Source organism: Charadrius vociferus, unplaced genomic scaffold (genome assembly GCF_000708025.1).
Source record: "Charadrius vociferus isolate BGI_N301 unplaced genomic scaffold, ASM70802v2 scaffold259, whole genome shotgun sequence".
Taxonomy (NCBI): domain Eukaryota; kingdom Metazoa; phylum Chordata; class Aves; order Charadriiformes; family Charadriidae; genus Charadrius; species Charadrius vociferus.
The window spans coordinates 4364518-4379492 of record NW_009661368.1 but is presented as its reverse complement, the minus strand read 5'-3'; the positions used below and the strand labels follow the sequence as shown (position 1 = coordinate 4379492).

Here is a 14975-nt window from a genome sequence, read left to right as displayed (position 1 = left end):
TCCGTGGACCCTCCGTCGAGGAGATCTTGACATCCAAAGGAACTGGAACAGGGTGTTTTCTATTTCAGGGCTGCCCTAGGTGAAGCCCTACAGTCTTCCACTCTCCCCTTCTGCCATCTCCATTCTTGGTTTGTGTGGGAAGTACCGCTGTACGGTAAGCGTGAGCAAAGAGCTGCTCCGCAGTGACGGTTCTGTACGGTCTTCAGATGCTACAGCAGAACGTGGTGCCCAGTAAAGCACTCTGGAGGTGGTTGTAGAGCCGTATCCAGCTAACCGTATATTGGATGGAGCCAACTTGGAGGATGCAAGAAGAACAGAGGAAAAAAAAAAAAAAGCAAAAAAAAAATGGCAGGTGCCAACTGAATGCCTTCTGCTGGTCTGCAGGAAGATGTGTGGCCCAGGGAACTGTGTGCCTGGCTGAACTCTTGGACCAGCTGATGTGACTGCCTCTTTTGGCCGACTTGCCACAACGTAGTGCGAAATGTCGGAGGTTGCTAGAAGCTCGTTGGTGTGGCAGCGATCTCTGCATTGCAGCCCTGCAATGAGGACCTTAACACGACAGCGTCTGACCACTTGCAGGCGTCTAGCTGTGCATCTGTGTGACGATCATCTAACATTTAAAGCAGTGTTTTTTCTTTTTTTTTTTAGTATTTTCATTCTTGGATGTATAAAGTGAATTATTTGGCTCCTGTAAGTATCCTCTATGCATCTGTTTGATCATGTATTTATATGTTGTACACAGTACTGGCCAACTCTGTAAATGGATGTAATGTACATAGAACATAAAGGGTTCTTTTTTTTTTTTTTTCCCCCTTGGATTTTCAGGCTCTACAGCAGTATTGCATTAAAGTGGTGTTAGTTATTAATCTGTATCTGTAGTTGGAGCCGCTGTATTCTGTCTTGCCTAACGTGAGACTCAACATGCAAAGGTGTCTCTCGGTTCCGACATCCTCCCTCTGCCCGGGCGTCCGTGCCGCGTTGTGCCGGCAGACTGCGGTGTGCGGCCTCAAGGCTGACCTGGTGGGGTTTGCTGAGTCCAGTGTACTTTCCTGGGAGCTCCTCAAAGCCATTTGCCAGTTGCTGCTGTAACTGCTGTCCTAGAGCATGGCTGTAGCTGCGTTGCAAGAAGGTGAACATCCTCGTGCATCCATAGATGGAGAGTAAAAATGTGACTCTCCTCCTCTTTGGAGCAGTTGCTTATCGTGAGTGAATTGTTTCGAGGGGGGAGAAGTCAGCTTTTTTATTTAAGCAGCAGTAGCAAGAATTGTAGGGGGTTTATCTTTATTTTTTCTTCTTGTCCCTTTTCTAGCTCTATCCTACCTCCCTTGACCATGCACTTTTTTTTTTTATTATTACTATTATTATTATTAACCGTACAAGTCCCTATTTGAGATGCAAGCCTGAGGGATGCAACAAGTTTAGTCTCTGCAATGGTTTATCCTTAATGCATCTGACAGCCTCGTGTTGTGGGAAGGAGAGGGAGCCCGACAGGCGTGCGCACACGCGTGCACACCCCCTGGCACGGACAGAACCGCAGTGTTGGTGAAGGCGGAGCGGAGGTGTGAAACCTGCTTACCAAAGATAGGGAGCGGAGCCGGGGAAGGGGTGGGGGGTTGTCTGGCTCTGCCTCCTTTGGGGCCACTGTAGTGTACAGATTGATCTGGTCTGGTTTGCAGAGCCCTCTGGGGGGGGCCCTGCTCATGTATGTCCCTTGTGGTATTGGAAAAATAAACACTCTGTAAAACCTGCATTTGTGGTTTCAATCCTCTTTTTCTGAACCCATCCTCTGCGCTCTCTAAGGCAACGTTGCTTTTCCTTTCCTCTTTTTTAACTGGCAGCGTTCCAGAGCTCTGCTCAGATGATTAAAACGGGGGGTTTCATGGCCTGTCTCGGCTTCATTGAATTGTTTTTTTATACACTTGCAGATAACTGAAGACAGCGCACCTACTGCAGACACTGTGTGGCTCTTGGGAAACAGATACCCTGCGGGCTCTGAGAGCAGCAGCGTGGCTGTGGGATGCTGCGGGAGCTCCCCCGCAGTCGTGGTGGGGAGATCTCTGCCCTGTGGGGGTAACACCTACGGGCAGCAGCCCCCAGAGTGGCCCAAGTGTCGCCAGGCAGGTCATGCTGCTGCTCTTCCATGGCTGTTACGTTACCATCTTACTCAGTTGTTGAATAATTGGATCTGGAAATGTTTTCTAAAGAGTGTAACCATTTATACTGTTTTTTGAAACTACCTGTAAACTTAGTTTATTGACATGTCCTTTCTCTATTTCATTTCTAGGTAGTAAGAATTTTTTAAAAGAATAACATGAATTATGATGTTCATTTCTCAGTTCTGGTCTTATTGTGTGGATCTTCTGCAAGGCAGACGGTGATGTCCTAAGCTGGGCAGTGGGGCTCTGGGAGCGTTGAGATCCGTACGGTGATATAATATGTAACTTCCTTACGTTCTGCAGTGCTCCAGTGTGGCACTTCAGTGGTAATGGTGCCCCATTCCCCCAGTTCCTCCACATCACTGATGCTGGGGGGTTGGCGGGCATGAGCGCAGCAGCAACGAAGCCCAACACCTTTGGTCTGTTTGCTTTAAAAATCACAACGAGAAGGAAAAGGGAGGGCAAAGCTGAACATTGCTGTGTTTGAGTGCAAAAGGAAGCTCTGTCCCAAGTGGGGGAGAAAGTCTATGGTTTAAACTCTGCGTCGCTCCTGTTGGGCATCAAGATTTCTCTGTACGTGAACATTGGTACTTGCCACAGCCCTTCGGTGGCAGGAACAGACCCATCAGAAACCTGCCCACCTTGGAGGGCTCCGGCTCTGGGGAGACCTTATTGCGGCCTCCAGTATCTGAAAGGGACCTACAAGAAAGCTGGAGAGGGACTTTTTACAGGGGCTTGTAGTGATAGGATGAGTGGGAATGGCTTCAAACTGGAAGAGGGGAGATTTAGAATAGGTATCAGGAAGAAATTTTTCACTCTGAGGGTGGTGAGACACTGGAACAAATTGCCCCGAGAAGCTGTGGCTGCCCCATCCCTGGAGGTGTTCAAGGCCAGGTTGGACGGGGCTTGGAGCAACCTGGGCTGGGGGGAGGTGTTCCTGCCCAGGGCAGGGGGGTTAGAACTCAATGAGCTGTAAGGTCCCTTCCAACCTTTGGTCTGTTTGCTTTAAAAATCACAACGAGAAGGAAAAGGGAGGGCAAAGCTGAACATTGCTGTGTTTGAGTGCAAAAGGAAGCTCTGTCCCAAGTGGGGGAGAAAGTCTATGGTTTAAACTCTGCGTCGCTCCTGTTGGGCATCAAGATTTCTCTGTACGTGAACATTGGTACTTGCCACAGCCCTTCGGTGGCAGGAACAGACCCATCAGAAACCTGCCCACCTTGGAGGGCTCCGGCTCTGGGGAGACCTTATTGCGGCCTCCAGTATCTGAAAGGGACCTACAAGAAAGCTGGAGAGGGACTTTTTACAGGGGCTTGTAGTGATAGGATGAGTGGGAATGGCTTCAAACTGGAAGAGGGGAGATTTAGAATAGGTATCAGGAAGAAATTTTTCACTCTGAGGGTGGTGAGACACTGGAACAAATTGCCCCGAGAAGCTGTGGCTGCCCCATCCCTGGAGGTGTTCAAGGCCAGGTTGGACGGGGCTTGGAGCAACCTGGGCTGGGGGGAGGTGTTCCTGCCCAGGGCAGGGGGGTTAGAACTCAATGAGCTGTAAGGTCCCTTCCAACCCAAACCATTCTATGATTCTATAACTGACATCAAGTTTTCTATTTTGTTGGCGTGGTGGATGATGATGTCAGGATTAGTTACCTTAAGCACGGGGAGCTTGGAGGTTTCACGAGTAAAATTCTATCAATAACACAATTTCACACAGAGCAAATATGAGTATTTTTTTTTCTCTGTGATATTTATCTGATAAATAATAGATTTCCTCTCTCACAGACCATCTGCTGTTTGGGTCTGGCTCTGCGCTGCTCTGGAGTGTCCTGGCTGTGCGGTGGAGCCGGCTGCGGACAGAGGGGACCTTCCAAGTCAGCCAAGACTCCTGCGACCATGGAGCTATGGAAGCCACAGCGGAGATTTCCAAAGGTACTGCAAACAGCTTTGCACACCGCTGTGACCGAGCACTGCTAATCCCCACAGTTTGCAGCCGCCTCCCTTGCTCCGTTTGAAATTTGGGAGCCAAACTTATCCCGAGGCTTCGCGTTATTAAACCTGCGCTAAGGACACACGGGAGATGCTTTTTGCATGTACTGCAAAAACCTCGTGTGAGCTGTGTGTGCACAGAGGTGCGTGTGCACACAAAGGTGAACTAATTATTATGGATGTGCCGTCCTGGGTGACTGTTTACAGGTACAAACGTTCAGGTGGGTCCTTTTGGCCATAGTTGAAGGCTGCAGCAGCAAACCTGGGGTAGGTCCTGCCCACGCCGTGTCGCTGGCGCTCCTATGCAATGTTTCCACCAAAGCTGCGAACCGATTTGACTCGTCTTTCCTGGGTCTTCCTGACTGTCAGCCAGCCACTGATGCAAAGCAGATTTTATCTACACAGTGCTTTGAGATAAACATTTTATGGAGGCAAAGATTTATTATACTTAGTGAATAAAGCTGATAACGAAAAATCAGTATTTTCCATGAGGAGAGGGAGAACTTTCCACAAACTTCAATGAAAACTCCATTATTATTTTTTTTTCCACAAAAACCAGACACTTCACAAAATTAATTTCGTCAAAATATAAGTTAAGCATAAAATTTGTGACTAGCCCCACTCGTGAGTGCTAATGCTGCTCTCTATGGTACCCGCGGCTGTCTGTTAAGGAATGGAAAGCACAGCTTATGTCAAAATTATGGAAAGATCGATATTTTTTTTTCTTTTTTTCTTTTAACACCTCAATTTAGATCCCGCTTTGGTGACCAATGGCACCGACCTCTCGCACAGCGAGGCTGGGGCTGGGGAGAAAAGGTGGGCTGACGATGGGGCGAGGGGCAGTGGCCGCTGCCGGCAGCACCCAGCGGTGCTCGAGAGTGGAGGAGAAAGCCCTTTTTGTTATACAGTGTTTATTAAGTAGATTCAGTCTTATATATGATATACAGATTCAAAAGAAAAAAAAAAAAAAAAGGATTCCACATACTTATGAAATCAGTGCATTTAGCAAGTAATACCATGGAGATAACAGCTTGATTAACAGCTCATTGGTCTTTGTTAAGTGAGGGGAACAGGGAGTTGGCCTGTGCTAATCATTCCACAAACAGAACAGAATTAAGTTGCATCACATATATAATAGACACACATTCTAAGAATTAAAATATTAAGCCACATTTACTGGAAAAATCCACAGTATATAACACAAATAACTCTTATCAAGCTCGTTGAGGAGGAAGTGCTCATCTGCTTAAGAGCCACATTAAGTTGCATAGGTGCCTATCTGCAAAAATATCATTTCAAAATGAATCAATTGATTAAGCAATAAAGTGTCACCTTAAAAGCTGGATTAAGTGCCATATGCTTTCTATCGGAGCCTTCAGGAAAGAGGGGCCTTTCCAAAGAGCTCCTTCTGCTTCGTTTTGGAGCCCCCCCCCCCGCCTCCCGAGGGAACGTGCTCCCACCCTCTCGATCTGAAATCAGCGGTCAGCTCGGGCGATTTCACCGGGTTCGTTAAAGTATGTTCCCAATTCTGCTGACGAATGTTCCCCCCCACCCTGCCACCCCCTCGCTTCCTTGCAAGCCCCCTCGGCTCGAGTGCTCTTCTGCGTTGTTTGAACCCTACGCTGAGCTCGGTGGCTTTCGCCCTCCCTCCTGGGATGCCAGGAGGAGGAGGAGGAGGATGGTGAAACAGCAGCGCTGTTTTGAGTTCTGGCGCTTGAGTTAACTGAGCATCGTCTCAGCTCTCGTTTTGAATTGCAGCCAATCCGTAAATCGACTACTGGGAAAAAAAAAAATAAAAATAAAAATAAAAATGCAATAGCTTGTGCAAAACCCAAAATTGCTTAAAGGGCGTTTCAATTTTGTGGGGTCTTCCTTAGGGTAGGTGCGTGTGTCAGTGGGTGAGTGAAGCTGTGGCTGGGTTAAGCAGACGAACTGGGTGAGGTGCATCTTCCTCTTCAACAGCAGGTCTTGCAGAACACACAGGGGCCGGGAGTTCTGTACATGTAAACAGTACACTTTCACTGAGTCCAAAATTAGGAGCAAAAATACAAAGGTTCACATTGGTCTTAGGTAGATACAGGCGAAAAACTGAGCTGTACAGCTCCGAAACAACCAAACAAAAGTTTCTAAAGCACCACTAAATTATATAAAAATCAGACCATGGACGGATTGTAGTCGGTATTCTGGTGAAATACTATGCTACCTTGTAAAAAGTTTTACAAAAAATTACAAATCAAAAGTATATTAACCCTCTGAGTTCAAAGCAGCATATTTTTTTTTTTCATGAACTGGTACTAAATCCGATGGCCACTCGTGGGAGGGAAGTGGCCCTTTGGATCGGGGAGGTACAAGTTACGTCTGCTCGCCATCCCGGGAACGCTCTCCCATGTAGAAACACTGTCATGGGAACCGCACATCCAGGGCAGGATGGTTGTGTTTAAAATAAAATAAAATTAAATTAAAAAAAAAAAATATCTATTTTCTCGACCAGTGATTAGCTTTTCTTGAAACCAAGAACATCCAGACCATTTGCTAACCCAGCATTCTCCTTCCACCTCTCAGAATAGCTGGAGAGCCGGTGTATTCTGCTCCTGCTCATTCCTTCTCGTTGAGAACCCGGACTAGCGATTCCTGACCCCGTCCTGCCTAGAGAGAGCGCAGGAATGTGGCTGTGAAACAGTCCTGGAGCACAGAAGAGCCGCAACTGAGCATGGATCAGCTGAAGAGCACTGAGATGTCGGTGGAGCTCACTCCAAAGAAACTATAAAGCTGCGGCTCACCAAAAAAAAAAAAAAAAAAGTAATAAAAAAAGAAAAAGATCCCTGACAGAAATTCATAGTCAATCCCATTTGCTTCATAACTTGTCACACAGATGTGGCTGTCACCGGGGCTTTGGAAATCTGAGTCTGTACCATTCAGCTGCAAGTTATGAACATCAGTTGTGAGGACAGGGTAGACTGTTGGATACCTTCCTATGCAACCATGAGCCTCATCTGTCTTCTACAGCAGTTTAACAAAGTGTAAGAGCTACTAAGCTTCAATACATGCTAAGACAAGTTCAAAGGTGATCTGGTAACGACAGCTAAAACTTGTATAAATAAAACTTTAAACAAAGTGTAGCTGATGGTGATCTGTCCGTAAGCCCCTGGGTAACCTCTTTTTCAGTAAACTGGATGGCAAACTTATGGCTAAAATGTTCTCGATGGCCTCTGACGGGGAGGGAGGCACCGACTCGGGTGGGATATCGCAGAGAGAGAGAATTCCGGGACAGCGATTGTCTCTGCCTCTCCTTCCTTAACGGTAAGACTTTCACAAATGGCTGCGGTTACATATTTTTGTCGAAGGTTTGTTACTTCATGGTATTCACACAAAAATAAATATTTACATAAATTCCAAGTATGGGAGGATGCAGTGGACAAACCAAGCAGGCTTGTGAAGTGCTGGGGAAAGCGTGAGGCTGAACCCTGGCTCGGGGAGGGGGGGGCTGATATCCGGGGCTGGCCCCCACCCCCTCTCCTGCCTGCTGCGGGCAGGGAAGGGGACGGGGCGCTTGGCCCGGGCACCCCTCGGGACGGCCGCCATGCTCCCGGCTCCAGCATCGGCTCAGGTCTAACAAGCCACCACCTCATCTCTGCACGGACACCCTGACTGTGCCCAACGGCCAGGAGTTAGGTCCCTTTTCTCCAAATGCTGTGGAAAGTTTAAGGTTTGGGGAAAAACAGTCAATGCAACGGTTAATCCCTTCTGCTGCCGGGCCAGGCAAGCCCGTCCTCAGGAGCCGGCAGCTTTTTTCATACTAAGACTAAGAGCAGGGTAGAGGTTTTACTTCTCTTCCAGTGTGTGGGGAGTATAACCGGGTGTAAAGGCTACTGAGTCAACTGCCCAGGTCTGCTCCCGTCTGGGACCAGCCGCTGCCACCAAGCTCGAGCCCACGCCAGCGGCATCAGCCCTCCACGAAGCAGCAGCCTCCCTCTGCCGGCTCAGAGCGGCCGAAAAAAAGAAGAAAAAAGCTGGCTCCAACGAGAGAAAGTATCTACCTTTAAAAGGAGCGTGTAGGGGGTTACACTTATGGAATCTATATCTTGTGGTGAGGACTCCCGCCCGGGCTGGGGGAGCTGTGCCGGCGCGGGGGGCGAGGAGGAGCGGGGATCCCCGGCAGCCGTCTCTGCTGCTCTACGTGGCTCCGGAGCACGTTCCATTGCTCGGCTCGGCTCAGCACCTCCGTGCCTGAGCAAAGTCCCTGGGTTTAGCAGCACTGGTAGTAGGTATTGCACTGAGCAAAACGAAGTGCATTATTGGGGGTGGGGGTGGGAGGGGTGGTAATGGGGCAAAATGGTCATCGGACTACGGTTTTTCCACACTTTGGGAATTGTGGGCTTGTTCCAGGACTGTGAGCAGGGAGGGGGGGAGGATCCTGGGCCCCGGAGAGGACTTTTGTCAGTTCTGCTGCTGAATGTTGCCCGTCTCCGTCTTCTGCAGAGCAGCGAGCGGCTCGCCGCGCTGAGCTCGCTTTCCAGGCAGAGACTCGGCATTAGCCTTTATTACACCCATGCGGTTCCTAAACGGTTTATTCTCCTGGTGCTACCCCAGGGCTGGTTTCACCGCGACTGATGCAAACAGCCGGGTGCAGCGGGGTGGGGGCGAGCTGCCGCCCAGCAGCAGGACCCCGGCGGATCCGCCGGACCTGCCGGGTTGGGTCCAGCCTCCTCGGCGCGATCCACACGTCTGCAACACTCACCGTCCCCCAGGCCCAGCTCGGCCAGTCCTGGAAGAAGCCCACAATGGAGTGTGAGGTAGAGTACGGATGGTGACCGCAAGACAGTGTTTCTCAGGTATTTCCTTCCTTCCTTCTCTTATCTGCAATGAATTAAATGAGTGCGAGACGTCCTTCTAGGCGGAGGTCTGCTGAACTTGCCAAGTCTCTCGGGAGATTTAGACCCCACTGCTGCTACAGGACCGCTTAGAACGAAGGTCTAAGCAGGACGCTTGCTTGCTCCATTGGTCAGCTGCCACCTACGCTTACTGGAGGTCGAGCAGCCCCGAAGTCTAGGGCTGGATGGCAAACTCGCTCCCTGTGGGACAAGGGCTCCCCAGAGAAACAGGCAGAGCTGCCTGGAAATTAGTAGTGTAGTGATATGGAATGTGTTATTTCACAGGAATAAATTCCTTCTGATCAGACAGACAAAAAACTGGCAATCTGTACAAACTCAAAAGAATCCATTTTCAGAAAAATAAATTACTAAGGGGAGAGGAGGGTCCATTTCTCAATAAATATGTGATTCAGCTCACCTAAGACTTGGAAATTATCTGGGGACGGGAATCTAACATTTGGGTCCACAAAGGTTATTCTAAATACATCTGCAGCCCCAAACCTCCCCAGGCTCCCTTCTGCCCTTGAAAGTCCCACATCTTTCCAAGCCACAGGTTTGGCTTCTGGTCGGCCGGACGCACGGGTGTTGGTACGGTTCAAAAACGTGTCCTTGTGCCTGAAGTCCCAGGTGCTTGGAGTGTAAAAGAAAACAGGTCTTTTGGATTCCACCTTCTAAAACTACATGTACCCGCCGTTTCACGGGAGGACGATGGTGGTCCTGAGCAGGACACCGCTGGGAGCCTCTTTCTAGCAGGTATAAATTGTCTTCTCGACAGAGGAGCGATGCAGACACAGGGAGTCAGTTCTGCTGTAAAATGAGGTTTTCCAGTTCATCTGCAGATCGAAGCAGAAACGCCGCCGACTCTCGGTAGCCGGCGATCAGCTGCCGCACTGCGCTGATCTCTGTGGGGCTGAGCTGGGCAGCCTGCATTCCCCTGCTGGTGCTGTTGGAGGGGGCCGTGTTGGAAGCCCCACCTTTCATGCTGAGATCGGTCGGACCTGCCAAGAAAAAGCGAGAGGGATGCTCAGGCAGAGCAGCCTTGTCCGTGTCCGTCCTGCCGTGATGAGACCCCCAGCAGGAGCCGCTGCTCCTGGGCCTCTGCACCGGCAGGAAGGTCCCTGCAAAGTGTGGTGCCCTGGACAATGTGAGAAGCCCCAGGTCCCACAGCAGCCAGCGCAGGCAGCCAGTGCAGGCAAGTTACTGCCTCCACAACAGCCGCAACGAGGAAAAAGACTTCAGAGTCAACGTGACAAAAAAATCCCACCCTGCAGCCTGTCCCATCTGCTCCACAAAGGGATGGTCTGTGGCCATGCTTTGCCAGAAGCTAAACCAGTGCCCGGGGGTACCTGCCCACCAAAATCACCCACCAGGTTCTGTTTTTTCCTCTGCATATGGCAAATAACATCCCACACGGGGCGTGTTTCCCTGGTTTAGTGCTGGGTTACTACACTTCTCTGCCCAGCACAGCAGCTGGGAGGAACCTTTCAGCATGTTGTGGGGCCAGACTGTGCTGCACGGCGAGAAGGAGACCTGTCCTGCCCGGGCTCTCGCACACCACCCCAGCCAGCATCGCGGTTACGTGCTCAGCCTTAGGTCGAAGGTTTGCAGGGGGCTAAATGGTCTTACTAAGCTGCACATTTCTGTGGCTTAGTCAGTAAATGAAATAAAGCCCTGACAAATTTATGATCTGCCTGATGGGCAGGGGTAATTTTTTCTCCTAAGTCCTTCTCTGCTCCACCTCTATCGCATGCCATCGGCTTCTGGCCATGTATGTGTGTCCGTCTTCTGCAGAATAGGACACACAGCTGCCACAGCTCACAACCCCCACCCCGTACCGCTCCAGATCTTAAACCTGCAAAAAGTCACAAAATGATCGAGTTCTCCTAAACCCAAGGACCAGTCTCAGCCGCTGCCCTGGCAGATACACACACAATCATGTGCACGCGTGTGCAGCCGAGTTTGGGCGGCTGCGGGTGGAAGGCTTTGGCAGGAAAGCTGATACACAGCTTGAGGAGCAACAGACAGGTAAAGGCAGGGGGAAAACTGGATTTAGCTTTGTGTTGGACTAAGAGAAGCCACACAAGGTGCAAGAACCACACAATCAACCAGAAATTGAGAGAAGAGGAAAGATGTGTAGTAGAGACATGATACTAGTCAGGGAGAGGGGGCGGGCGAGACTGCAGCCTGGGGGTAAGGAGAAAGAGAAGACACTGAACTAATTAATCCCCTGGCTGTGAGCTGGAGCATTGCAGGCTGATGGAGCGGTTGGTGATGCTGGAGAAAGGCTCCAGGAGGGCTGAGCTCCTGCTGGGTGGGACACAAACATCGGGACAAGCAGGAAGATGAAGCAGGGACTGGGTGTTGCTGCAGTTTGCAAACAGGGACAGGAGAGCTCAGCAGCTCCCCGAGACCAGGTGGGTCCCGCTGGTGACGGTGGCAGGGAGGGGAGCACATCACCCCGGGACGGGAAGGAAAGTGTCCAAGGAAAGCAATGCTGGAGCAGCAAATGCTGCGGGAGGAGTGGCAGCAGCAGAGGACTTCCACGCCAGGCTAATCAGCGCTCGGTGAAGGGGAGCAGGAGGCTCTCATGCGAAAGCAATTTCACCGGACAGAAAAAGCGGCAGCAAACGGAGCCTGTTTCCCGGCTCACCAAGGGGGAAGGACCTGGGAATGGGGATGTGGGTTTGAGCAAGAATTGCCTTAGGTGGGGGATGGAGGGAGAAGACACTTCTGGGCAGCAAACCCCTGCAGGCTTTGTGCTCACGGAGGGAGGAGAAGGCACAGCTCCTTGCAGCGCTCCTTGCCAGCGCGCTCTAAAGGACTGGCAAAGAGCTTGGGCAAAGGGGAAAAAAAATAATTGCGAAGCGGAGGTTTAAAAATTCATTAGAAAGAAGCGTGTGTGCTGCTGCTGTGTGCTACACCCAGGGCCCTTCTGCTCCTCCAGGAGCCCCTGCTCACTGGGGCTGCTCCCAGACAGTTCTGCAAGTTCACTGCCTCTTGCCAAGGAGCCAGCGCTTGCGGCTGGGCCGGGTGAGACAAGGGTGCCGGGCAGCGTGGGGGGCCAGGGGTGCCTGTGCTGCTCTGGGGAGGAACCATAGCTGCCTCCGCTGTGGCTGCAAGGATTAGGTCTCAGCAGCTGGAGGCCGGGGTGGGATCTTTATTCAGGGTTAAGAAGCATTAGGAAGGGATGATAAGAGTTAATCCCAGACAGGCATCTCTCAGGGCTCCGGAAATCACATCCTTCCAAATCCTCACTCCTGTTGGGGTGGGCAGGGGCAGGGCAGGAGCCCAGAGTGCACCGGGGCAAGCAAAGGCAGCCCAGAGATTGCCAAAGAACTGGCCAAGGACCAGTGTGGGCTCCAGCCCCTCCTGCCACCGCCGCTGGGAGGGCAAAGCCAGAGGGCTGCTGCCCAAGGGGAGAGCCTTTGCCTCATCCCACACCTCTTTTGCCTGGGTGCCAGGCAGTCACCAGGTACCACGGCACCTCCTCAAGTGCCCTGCTCGGCCCCAGGCTACTCCATTCTGTTCACTTGCTCCTAACTCAGCCCACCCCTCAAGCCTTTCCTGCTCTCTCCTTCTGCCTTCCTGCCCTGTAGCCTCAGTCCTGGTTCCCCGGCTGCTTTTCCCACACAGCCCACAGCCCCTCACCACCCTTCTGCCATGCAGCACCCGGCTGTGCCCCTGGTGCTGCTGGGGATCCCCCAAACTGCACCAGCCCTGTCCCCATCCCCATTGCCATCTCTGAGAGCAGCCGACTCAGGCTGGTAAAGGAACGGCTCATACCAGCAATGAGATCGGGGCAGCGATAGGCACCCGCTCCTGTTAATAATTAATAGCTGGTACAGATTCTCTTTTTTTTTTAAGTGACACTCCTTCCCCCCACCAGTGCCACCTAGACCGTCCTTTCAAGTTCAGTTCAACAATTAACCGCCTGCTGATGAGGCAAGCTGAGCAGCCGGGCAGAGGCCTCTTTTGGCTGCAGGAGAAGAGGGGTTTTGGAGCAGCTCTACATGGTGGTGGGAGCGATATTGCCACGACCAGGCTTGGCGTGAGCTGTGGCAGCAGCCCCTGCTTCAGCCCCAGCACCCAGCTCCAGCAGAGCACAGGGTACCGGGGAGCCCGCGGCGTGCTGCCCGGGCACAGGGAAGAGGCAATGGCCAGGTGAGCTCCCCGGGCTGCTGCGGGCCCCAGTGCAGCATGTGGCCGCTTACCGTTACTGTGGTTGCCCGTCTGGAGGGAGGCGGGTGGCTGCAGGCTGCCCCCCAGGGACCCGTAGCCACGGTAGCTGTAGTTCAGGCTTCCATTGATGTAGACTGGGTCTTGGGAGTAAGATGAAGCTGGCAGTGAATAGGAGGAGTGGGTGATGGCTGTGGAGTCTCTGGAGTGCTGCTTGTCTAGAGCGATCGGTTCGTCCTGCACAGGGGAAACACAGACTTAATCCAGCGCAGAGCCCGGTGGGACAGCGTGGGGACGTCTGGTCTCCTGCAGCTGCAGCACAGCCAGCACAAACCAGTGTCCCCAGCCCCACTGGCCTGAGTCTCAGCACACACCATGGGGTCCTGTTCTGTAGCCCTCTGACGTTTAGAAAGGGTTTTAAAAATGCTTTGCCAAATTGCTCAGAAACTTCTCATATTTTCCCCACACGCACCTCTGGCCGCAAGCACTGTACCTGGGAGGTCTGGTAGATCTCCAGCCGCATCCTCTTGGCTGCTTTCCGCGTTTCGCTCTCGCAGGCAGCGGCCAAGATGTTCTCTGCCATGGCCGAGGTCAGGTGTGGCGGTGTGGGCCTGGTCTGTGGAGACACAAGCAGAGAAGGTGCTCAGAGACCCGCTGCCCCGGGAGTGGTGGCGACCAGCAGGGCAGTGGGGTGGATGCTCACCATCTCCATCCCGTTCTTCTTCATGCGGCGGCAGGACTTGAGGTAGGTGCGGATGCGCTTGCGCGCCCGCTCCTGGAACTCAGGGAACTGCCGGCTGCAGGACTCAATGATGGCCTGGATCTTCTCCTTGGGCTGCTTGGAGATGGGAACCATCCGGTCCAGGTTCTCGTCCACAAAAAGGCGCACAAACATCTGCAAAGGAGAAGACAGATGGTGGGAACACCAAGATGGGAGGTGGGTGAGCTCTCCCTCCCCATAGAGCCCTCCTTACATTGAAGGCCTTTAGCCTCTCTGGGTCCATCCCCTCCGAGTCATTTATCTTATCGTTGTCTTCATGGTCATCATGGTCATCATCATCTTCATCAGCCGTGGGGGCCCTGCCGACAGTCAGGTCCTCAGGGCAGCCGCTGACCTCTGTCTTGATGGAGTCGTAACTGCCAGAGCTGTACGGAGGGGACTGAGAGGAGACGGGAGTTATCGCAAGCAGCCCTCGCCTGCCTGTCCCTGCCCACGGTCACAAGGAAAAAGCCCATTCTCCCTGGCTCACTGTTTCTGGCCCATCTCCTTGTGTTCCCGAGCAACCTGGAGAGATGAACCCATGGATGGGCTCCTCCAAATGCCAGCTCTTGCCTGCTCAGGGCAGGAGGGACACAGCAGCCTCGAGGACCATGCGATGGTCCAAAGTGCAGGCACTGCAGCTCTGGCTGGTGGGGGCTGTGGCTCTGCCTGACCCTGTGGGAAAAGCTGCCCCGGCCCAGCGGGAATGGGCTCCTTCTGGCAGGGCGGCAGTGGCACAGCCGGTCAGGGATGAGGCAAGCCCACTGCAGAGCCCTGGCTGTGGGGCAAGCAGGGCACAGGGGATGCTCCCCAGCTCTCCCAAACCATCCCTCCATCTCTCTCTCCCTCTGCCAACAACTCACTCAGCGTTCGGGACGATTTCTGCTGAGCAGCAGCAGCCCCGAGGCTGGAACGTGGCCAGGCACAGCAGCTCTGCCGCAGCAGTGGCAGGCGAGTGAGTGCAGTGCTCGTCCGTCCTTCCCTCCCTACAAGGGAAAGGCTCCCAGCCCCACCCTGGGCTTTCCCGGCA

General features: G+C 52.4%; 1 protein-coding gene across 1 annotated transcript in view; it reads right to left on the bottom strand.

The window, feature by feature from the left end:
• Positions 1 to 9195: 9195 nt before the first annotated feature.
• Positions 9196 to 14975, bottom strand: part of NOL4L (nucleolar protein 4-like) — a 47870-nt gene continuing 42090 nt past the window's right edge. Inside the window, exons 7-11 of the mRNA XM_009893535.1 lie at positions 14160 to 14345; positions 13889 to 14080; positions 13679 to 13801; positions 13221 to 13422; positions 9196 to 10007 (exon numbers count right to left, since the gene is read on the bottom strand). Of these exons, the coding sequence (XP_009891837.1) occupies positions 9808 to 10007; positions 13221 to 13422; positions 13679 to 13801; positions 13889 to 14080; positions 14160 to 14345 (903 nt within the window). The 3' untranslated portion in view covers positions 9196 to 9807. The remainder of the gene's footprint in view (positions 10008 to 13220; positions 13423 to 13678; positions 13802 to 13888; positions 14081 to 14159; positions 14346 to 14975) is intronic.